We start from the raw sequence: 10078 nt of genomic DNA, 5'->3' as shown, positions 1-10078 counted from the left end.
CAAAGTGCCTCCAAATATGTATGCACCCACTAAGATTTCACCGCTCACAGGGATTCCATCCACTGCAGAGGCCCCCTATTGTGCCACTCAACAACCAATTGGTGCGTACCGAATAAGGAGAACATCTAATTAATTGGTCAGGTCGTACCATATAAGCCTCGTGGTTGCGCTGTTGTGCCTGGTTACATGTCCATGAACCGATCCTTAGGATCCCAAGCAGGTACTACCACCAACCCACAGTGCATCACCGCACATGTGCATTTCCGCACCATCATCAAGCAAACCATCCTACTAGGATCCCTAATTTCCTTGTTGCTACAAAAGATTACCCAAATCGGTTCATGTTGCATAGACAGTTAATCAAGTTATTAAGTAACTCACCCATATCCATGACATCGGAGCTAAGAAAGTCTACCCTTGACATCCCGACTCCGACACATGTGACAAGGATAATCTGAAAAGTACTAGTAAACCCTAAACATGAGATTGATATTGACAAGCATGCAACTAAAAGTAAAAGACACACTTTCCTACAATGGGGTCAATGTGATCAAGGACACTTGCCTTCTCCAAAGTGCTGCTCAGTGTTGTCGAAATCTAGATCTTGAATATTCTTGAACGGCTCCGGGACATGATCGTCTACACGCGAAGATAACAACACACTAAGAACAAGCGCAAAATGAAGCAAACACAACAAACAAACGCTAAGACTGGTTAGGGTACGATTTTAGAAAGATTTGGGCGTAAGAATCGGCTAAATTGGAGTTATGACGCGGAAGCTACGGCTAAATGGATTTTTAAACAGCTAAAAACAATGAAAACTATTTTTATAGTATTAAACGTAATTTTTTAAAAGGCCAAAAACATTTATTAAAATTTTATAGAATTATTTTATAGCAGAAAACTAAGTAAAACAATTTTATGAAATTTATTTGCATTTTTCTAGAAATAAAACTAATTTTATATACAACAAAACATGTTAAAATCATTTATTTTCTTAAAGAAAACATTTTAAAACATTAGCATAATTAATCTATATTTTCTAAACCATTTTCTAAATTAAAAAATTTATTCTAACATTTTTGTAATAATTTTTACACTAAAAAAATTTGAAGAAAACATTATTTAAACCTTAAAACATTTTCTAGAAATTTATTTATTATTTTTAACCCTAAAACATATTTAAAACACAAAAATAAAAAAATCATTTTTATAAAATTTATTTTACTGGGAAATCATTTAAAACATTATTCAAATTTATTAAAGAATTTACCAAAAAATCCATAAAGAAAACCTATTTTCAGGATTTATTTGATTTTCGGAATTATTTTTCTAAAGGAAAACAGATTTATTGCGCCACGCTGACATCACTGGCTAACTAGGCTTGGTTCAGCTGACTGGGATGTCACATAGGACGAAACGATGACGTGGAGGCTTGCGTGGCACTGACGTGGCGATGCTGACTTGGATTATGACTGATGACTGGGCAAAACGAAGATGTATCTTTGTGATCTAATCCTAGCCGTTGAAATTAAATCAGACTGCTCACCTTGGGTCTCGTTCCTTTGGGCGACGCGAAAGGTGGCGCGGGGCTCGGTGCAGCGGCGCTTGGCTGAAAAATCGCTGGAGTTGACCTCTGGTGGCCGGTCTTCAACGGCGAGAGGCAGAAGTCACTCCTGGCGAGGCAACGAACCCGTTTGAAGAGGTGGTGGACGTCGAGGTGGCTCATAGAGGCGCGACGACGGCAGGCTTCGACGGCGGAGGCTCGACGTCGAAGGGAGCTCGACTACGGCAGAGAAATTCAAAGGCAAGCAGTCGCGGATGTCAGGATGCGGACGGAGAATGACATTGTGAGCTCGGACTGCTTCAGCGAAGAGCGGAGAGTCACGGCGACAGCGAGGTAGCTCTTGGCTGCTCCGGAGAGCAATTGATGGTGCTCGTGCGACGGTTCTGCGCGGGGATGGAGTGGTGTTGGTGCGGTGATGCCAAGAGGGGCTCGGCCAAGGGTCAATTGTGGGTTTCATAGAGGGAGGGGCGGTTGCCGGGACGGGGTCGTGGCGGCGGTTTTTAGCGGAGTGGGAGCGGGGGTCGCAGCGACGGTTGGCGGAGAGAACGGGTGTCACACTTTAAAACCATATATGTAGATTTGTCTTGAAAAAAGTTTTTCATAATATCACAAATTCAATAGATTTAATAAATATACTCTGATAGAAAATAGTGTTCGAAGCTATGCATTAAAGATTGTGTCTAATCTAAAATGACATGTATTTATGACTAGAGGGAGTATGAAATAAAATGTACCGGACAGGCAGTTTCAAAAACGCAATACACGGTGGATTAAAAATATCCACATTTCAATATATCATTCTACGAATGTAAGTATGCATGAGGAATCGCCACCTCCGACTTGGATGTGATGGGTGAGATGGAGTTTGCTCATATGTTCAACATACATTATAGGCTTGTGCAAGAGATACTTGGACAACACCAGAAGTATAGCGGGCGGGTGGGCGGGCAAGCTAGGTGGAACAGGGAGACATTCCCATCCCGGTGGCCTGTAAGGCATGAGCACTATATTCTGCCCGGATCGGCAAGTTTTCTGGGATGCCTAGTTTACAAAGGACACGATCCTTGGAGTGCTTAGCAAGTTTGGGATTTCTTCGATCTCTTCTTTTTTCAGCTCCATCTATATATACAGCTTGCCCCATAGCTAGCCTTGCCATTGCCTTCTTCTTGCCTTGAACCGCTAATTACTGCGCACGGAGCTAGCTAGCACCCCCTGCAAATTGAGGTGACCATCATCTTCTATCCGTACACTTTCGATAGCTATATAATTTTTTTGCATCCACAATTTTGCATGCCTGTGTATTATCTTGTCCATCGACAATTTATGCCCCAGTTTCATCGCATTGCAATTCGCAAAGCACAAACCATAGTTTACACCTCAGCTATTACAAAACAAAAGTTCACTAGCTCAAGCAGCTTACAATCATTAGAGAAAGAATAGGGTATTTATTACACTTGAGACTCCTCCATCACGACAGGCTTATATGGACAGTAATCTTTATTTTTTTGCAGAGCGGAGTAATCAATGGCGGTGGTCCTGGATGCCTTGGCATCCTACGTCCAAAACATGCTGACGGAAATGGCCAAAGAAGAGGTGGCGATGTTGCTAGGAGTCCCTAAGGAAATGGACAAACTTGGCACCAAGCTCGGGGACCTCAAGAAGTTCCTTGCTGACGCTGATAGGAAGAACATCACTGAAGAGAGTGTGCAGGAATGGGTGAGAGAGCTTAGAGACGCCATGTACAATGCCACCGACATCCTCGACCTGTGCCAACTCAAGGCCATGGAGCGGGGCCCATCATCCTTGGACATGGGGTGCTTCAACCCTTTGCTCTTCTGCATGCGCAATCCTCTCTTCGCCTATGACATCGGCACTCGCATCAAGAAGCTCAACAAGAAGCTGGACGACATCAAGGAGCGTAGCGCTTCCTTCAGCTTCATCAACCTCGGCTCCTACGAGGACCAAGCAAGTAGGAAGGTGATATCATCTCGCCTCGCCAACCGCGAGACGTCAGGGCAGCTCGATCGATCCAGTGTGGTCGGTGAAAAGATCGAAGCAGACACAAGGAAGCTGGTGGAGATGCTAACAGGGGCTAGCCATGATGATAATAACAAAATTATGGTCTTAGCTATTGTTGGTGTTGGAGGGATCGGCAAGACCACCCTCGCCCAAAAGATATTTAACGAAGACACCATCAAACGTGACTTCACCAAGAGGATATGGTTGAGTGTCAATAAGGAATTCAGTGTCGTTGAGATGCTGAGGAGAGCCATTGTCGAAGCTGGGGGAGACCACCAAGCATCCGGGAATGCAAAAGCCACACTTCAGCGAACCCTTGAGAGTGCCTTGGAGGGGCACAAAACCTTGTTGGTGATGGATGATGTCTGGGATCACCGGGCATGGGAGGATGTGCTTAAAACACCATTGGTCAATGCCGTTGGTCGTGGTAGTCAAGTCCTCGTCACCACAAGGCACAACATGATTGCACGAGCTATGAAAGCCAGGGAGCCCTACCACCACGTCGACAAACTAGACTCTGAAGATGCCTGGTCCTTACTCAAGAAGCAGGTTAGTCCTTACTCGTATATATGTATTACAGCAAAACATATGCTCTTGAGGTATGAGGTGGCGATAGATTAACACATTCCTTTTCGCATACCAAACAACTAGGTTAGGTTTGGAGCTATGATCGAATGAACCATCACCATCTCATTCCTCAAACCAAACACCAAGTTTAGCCTTAATTCCCATCCATGCATGCATCTTGTTGTTTAGTGCAGCGTCTTTGTACCAGATTAGCTTCACTATAGGCGACTACATTTGTTTTACAATATACTTCATAGTTTTAAAAATATAATCTTACTTGTGTATATATAAAATACGTCACAATGTTGCGCTAGAGTAGTTTCTCTCCCGATGTGCTTATTAATTAGTAAAAGGATATCTAGTGAAACGGCACTGGCCACTAGGGATATTTTTGTTACTAATTTTTTTTGGCTTGAACTGCTTGCAGGTAATTGGAAATGGAAATGATGAACCTCTGATTGATATGCTAAAGGATATTGGAATGAGCATTATAGCAAAATGTGATTATTTGCCACTTGCGGTCAAAGTAATGGGAGGACTCCTGTGCAAGAAAATGGCAAGACGAGGAGATTGGGAAAAGGTCCTAAATAATTCTATATGGTCAGTATCTCAAATACCCGAAGAGCTAAACTATGCAGTATACCTTAGCTATGAAGACTTGCATCCTTCTTTGAAGCAATGCTTTTTACACTACTCCCTCATCCCTAATAAGAGCACAGAGTTCTTCGTTGATGACATTGTTAGTATGTGGATTAGTGAAGGATTTGTTGACGGGAACTCAGATGAATTAGAAGAATTAGGAACAGAGTACTACAACGAATTAATACTGAGAAACCTTATAGAGCCAGATCCTTCGTACGCTGATCCATGGGTTTGCAACATGCATGATGTTGTTCGCTCATTTGCTCAGTATCTGGCTAGAGATGAAGCACTAGTAGCTCACAAAGGACAAATTGATATTATTGGTAAACTTAAGTCACAAAAGTTTATTCGGTTATCACTGGAAACTGAGGGTTCAGAATCAGATGAGTTAGCATGGAGTTCTCTACAAGCACAGAAATCACTGAGAACGCTAATAGTAGCTGGGCACATAGGGATTAAAGCTGGTGATTCGTTGGCTACCTTTTCAAGTCTACGTACCCTACATATAGACTCAACAAATTTTGATGTATTGGCTGGATCTTTGTATCAACTCAAACACTTGAGGTATTTCTCCATCCAAAACAGTAGCACATCTAGACTGCCCGAAAATATTGGCAAGATGAAATTCTTGCAGTACATCAGCCTAGGTGGTTGTGAAAATTTGGTGAAGCTTCCTGGTAGCATTGAAAAGCTACGGCAGCTGAGGTTTCTTCGCCTTGCTGGCACAAATATAAATAATATACCAAGGGGATTCTTCGTTCTAACTAATTTGAGGAAACTGTTTGGGTTTCCAGCCCACATGGATGGTGACTGGTGTAGCCTGGAAGTGCTGGGACCTCTTTCCCGGCTCATGGACCTTTCCGTATATTGTCTAGATGATGTATCTGCTGCCTCGTTCGCCACAAAGGCCAGGCTTGGTGAAAAAGTGCATCTCAGGTATCTGTCCTTATATTGCACTAGTAGACGAGGGGATGACGGCCGGTTGGACGAATGCGCCTCTGAGGAAGAGCAGCAACGAATCGTGGACGTGTTTGAGGAGCTCTGTCCTCCGCCCTGCTTAGAAGTTCTTGGAATTAAAGGATATCTTGGGCGGTGGCTCCCAAGGTGGATGACATCAAATGCAGCCGCACCCCTCAAGAACCTGCGGATTATATTGATGGATGATCTGGCTTGTTGCACCGAGCTCCCTAATGGCTTGTGTCATCTACCTTGCTTGGAGCTGCTTCAGATTGTTCGAGCCCCAGCCATCAAGCGTGTTGGGGCAGAATTCCTGCATCCTCCCCAGTTGGCAGCTGCGTTTCCCAAATTGCACCGCCTCGAATTCAATGGAATGGTGGAATGGGAGGAGTGGGAGTGGGACGAGCAAGTGCAAGCCATGCCTTACTTGGAGGAGCTTCTTCTCAAGCGTTGCAAGTTGAGGTGTATTCCTCCTGGCCTTGCCTCCCATGCGAGGTCTTTGAAAAAGTTACTTGTAGATGAGGTTCAGCACCTCAACTCCCTGGAGAATTTTGCTTCCGTTGTTGAGCTCCAAGTGTACAAGAACCCCGACCTAGAGAGGATTGCTAATCTTCCCACGTTGCAGGAGCTTAGTATATCTATATGCCCAAAGCTGAAGGTATTGGAGGGGGTCTCTGCACTCCAAAGACTCGAGCTGAAGGATTACAACATTGAGACGCTCCCTGGATACCTCAAGGATGTGAAACCAAGGCATTTGCATCTAGACTGCAACTTATCACTGCTCACTTCCATAGCCGCAGGAAAATCTAGCCGTGAGTGGGACAAGTTTAGCCATATCCAACAAGTCAGGGCATATGCAAACGATGGAGCTACTGAAAGGAAATGGTACGCGTTGTACACAAGAGATCCTTTCAACTTGGAGACAAACATCGTTAACATCTCTTCCTAATCTGAAGGTAAACTAACATAACCGCTTCATTTTATTTGCTCTTTCAATCTGTATCATTTCTAAATTTCATGTTGTTTGTTCAGTTTAACTTGATCGCCTATGTCATTTCAGGGGATGGAAACAAAGAGGCTTCAAGCGACGAACAAGATAGTTCTGTTGGGTTTCCCTGTTGTGTTTTTCAACTATCCTGTGACGTATCAAAGGAGAAGCCCGGTGGATTCTGCAGTATTCTTGCTCCATCGCGGCGACGGTCCCCTTCGCCGCCGCCTAGTTCCTCCCCGCCCACCTCGACTCCTCCCCACGCATCGCTCCTCACCGCGCCCCCCCCGCCACGAACCTCTCCTTCTCCCCGCTGCCCCCCCCCCTCCTCGTCCTCGTCGGCGTCCTTCCTCCGCCTCCGATCCGCGTCTCCATCCGGCCCCGAAGTTAGGCTCCCCACGCCCCCGCCCGTGGCGGCGGATCTGGCGACGCCGCTGACTCCGGCGTCCGTGCGCGCCGTGCTGGTGCTCTTCTTGCTCTCGGTGACGGGCGTTGTGCTCCTGCTGCGGTGGCAGGCCAACTCCTCGCCGCAGTGGGTCTTTGAGGCCGAGCCCCCGGCGGAAGACGATGACCAAGGTACGCATCTACTCTACTCGTATGCTCTTCCTTCTACACAAGAATTGTGACCAAAGCCTAATGATCAGCATGCAGCTCATACAAGCTGCTGTGACCATCCTTAGCTCAGCTGATTTCTTTGTTTTTTGAACCTGTGATGGATTGCACGGCCACTCCACTCCACCTCCACTCGCATTTTGTGATTCCACTCCACCTCCACTTGCATCATCTTCCCCTAATTCTAGAAACTTTGGTGTATTCTCCTTTCGTTTTGTTTATCTTCTCAAACCCAAAATTACATATTCGTGGATATGGATGGGATTCTGAGCTATTTTGCGCCTCTTGCTACAGGGTTCTGGCAGATTCCGTGCGCAAGTATGTCGTATAGCTGAGGGGAGGATCGAGTGGGCTGGGGTGGAAGTCAAGACAGATAGCAAGAGAAACAGGTATCCGATTTCACCTCTGAATTTTTTTCTTTCAGTTATGGTTGTAGTTTTGCAGCTTTCAGAATCTTCTTATGCAAATACCCTTCCTCTTCTCGAATCCTGATCTTAGCAGCTAACTACCTAAGAATATGCTTACTCGATTATTCTTACCATGTTGGCTGTCCCATTATAGCATCATGCTATATTGATTGGGGCATCACTTTCATTTGTTAGTATATCATTCATACAAAAAACAATTCAAATAAAAACTGATATATGCCTTGTACCAAAAGTACCTAAGATGCTCTGATTGGTCTACTATGGTCTATGGTGAAGGATAACTGAAATCTGAATTGGTACAATGTCATATACACTGAACTTATCCCTTGTACCATCCTTCACATATGCATATTTTTTAATGAGAACTTAAATCTTTGGGCAATCCATCTACATACTCCATGATAAGGATATATGTGAAATTGATGAACCAAGTTAAGGGTCTAACAATTTATATTTCATAAGTGATATGGTCAGGTTTAGTTAACAAACGGGGCTCACAATTATAGTGTTGTTTGTACTCCCATGTACAATGTTTATCATAGCCATGATATAGACAAGCAACTTAGACCAAACAAAAGATCAAATGGAATATCTGTAGGAGTTTTGTTCAGAAATTAGAAACAGAAGAATATGGTGTTCTAGCATTGAAATAACAACTCAAATGAAATCTAGCTTTTAACAATTTCAGGAATAATGGAAGGTTTTTTGTCTTGTGAGTTGAGTGCATGTAATATTGCTCAGGCCAGAATGCTGGTTGGGTTGTTCAGTAGGTGGGGTTGCACATGAGAAGGGGAGGCTTCAGTTGCGCTGGAAGTCTAGACCTTTGATCTCTGTGTCTGTTTGGACTCCTGTAGGAAAGGGAATGAGTTTGTATTTGTGATTTACTAAAGTAAGTTTCTCACATGCTTATTTATCCTGAATGTAGCAAATTTGCAATTAACAAAACATCTGAGAGTCGCCATCATCGATAGCAACCCTGCATTGAAGTCAAGAAATTATCTGACAAGAAACAGTATACCCGATTCAAGGGTCAGTACTGTTACTCCTGCAACCATTTCCTTCTTCAAAGGTATGATTCTGAATCAAAGATTGCATTGTGTTCTTACTTTCAGTCAGATTGCTCTCATCCTGTACCGATATTTGGAATTAAGTTTGTCTCTTATGTTTTAATGGCGTTTCATCTGGATCAGACTTTTATATCATTTACACTATTTACACAAGTGTGTCACCTATTAGGTCGATCAACTATAACAATCAACTTTGTCCAGTGTTTGGTTCACGGTTACAGTTGTAGTTTGCCACACTTTATTAGCCCCGACCCCAGCTGTCACACACCCAATTTCTATCCATAACTTGCCACAAGTTTGGCGAAAGATTTGGCTGCCTCAAATGGCTTGCCAAATGAAGTTTGGTAAAGCTTTTCTCTCATATTTGCATTATGTTTCTCCATCATTTTGCACAGTCATCAGGCTTCCGCCCGACCAAATCGAACAACAATGGATCGAGCATATGCATATGTACACAAACAATAAACCACAAGGGAAAAACGAGGCATAAAATTCTGCGCAAATCCTGAAGGCCCTTGGGGAGGGGGTCAGGATGAGCCAAGCCTAGCCTAGCCCGCACTACATGATTCAGGACTCTTACCATCTCCACGTGCTGCCGCGGGTGATCTTGCAGGAGACTAGGGCGGAAGCGAGCGTCGACTATGCGAGGCGAGGCGAGGCACGGCGATTCACGGAGGAGCTCACGGGGAGAAGGACCTCATGGGCGGTGGCAATTCCAGAGGAGGTGGCGGTGATGGCGCGCGGAGCAGAGGCGGCAGTGGTAGCGAGTGCGCGCGGACGGCAAAGTCGGTCGAAGCATCAGGGAGCGGAGGCGCGTATTTAACGGGCGAGCGAGGAAGGATTTTTGGAGCGAGCGAGTCGAACTCCAGATCGGACGGTCATCAACTCCGCAGCTCAGATCCGACGGTTTCCAATGCATGTGCCGACGTGGATACCCTCAGACGGCTGAAACGCACCCACGTTTAATATAGTAAGATATGTTTTGAGGTGCCATTACTATCCTATAACTTGTTTTGGGGTTACGTATCACAAGCTGACGATTTTTCAAGTCTTTTCCAAAATAAAAATAAAAAATTGAAGTGGTTTCAACCAACTTGACGATGCACAACTAACTACTATAGATAGCCAATCTGTCAGGAACAAATTGCTATAGTCAACTTGAAGATGCACAAATAACTGTTATATATAGTCAATTTGCTGTGGCCAAGATTCAAATCACAAATCACCACTC

The 10078-nt window shown here is 44.4% G+C and overlaps 1 protein-coding gene across 1 annotated transcript; it reads left to right on the top strand.

Moving 5' to 3' along the window:
• The first annotated feature begins 2720 nt into the window (after nucleotides 1-2720).
• On the top strand, nucleotides 2721-9833 carry LOC133887028 (putative disease resistance protein RGA1). Its single transcript, XM_062326935.1, has 7 exons — nucleotides 2721-2791; nucleotides 3079-4135; nucleotides 4581-6708; nucleotides 6813-7316; nucleotides 7647-7741; nucleotides 8706-8849; nucleotides 9461-9833. Exons 2-3 carry the CDS (start codon nucleotides 3092-3094, stop codon nucleotides 6699-6701), a joined length of 3165 nt encoding a protein of 1054 aa, XP_062182919.1. The 5' UTR covers nucleotides 2721-2791; nucleotides 3079-3091; the 3' UTR covers nucleotides 6702-6708; nucleotides 6813-7316; nucleotides 7647-7741; nucleotides 8706-8849; nucleotides 9461-9833.
• The last annotated feature ends 245 nt before the right edge of the window (nucleotides 9834-10078 follow it).

The sequence above is a fragment of the Phragmites australis genome, chromosome 12 (genome assembly GCF_958298935.1).
Source record: "Phragmites australis chromosome 12, lpPhrAust1.1, whole genome shotgun sequence".
Lineage (NCBI taxonomy): Eukaryota > Viridiplantae > Streptophyta > Magnoliopsida > Poales > Poaceae > Phragmites > Phragmites australis.
Note: the sequence above shows the minus strand (reverse complement) of the source record. Positions and strands in the feature narration are given on the sequence as shown.

Coding starts and splice junctions, on each gene's coding strand:
- LOC133887028 (XM_062326935.1), top strand. CDS start 3,092: ATGGCGGTGGTCCTGGATGCCTTGGCATCCTACGTCCAAAACATGCTG. Junction 4,136..4,580: donor GGTCCTTACTCAAGAAGCAG/GTTAGTCCTTAC, acceptor AACTGCTTGCAG/GTAATTGGAAATGGAAATGA.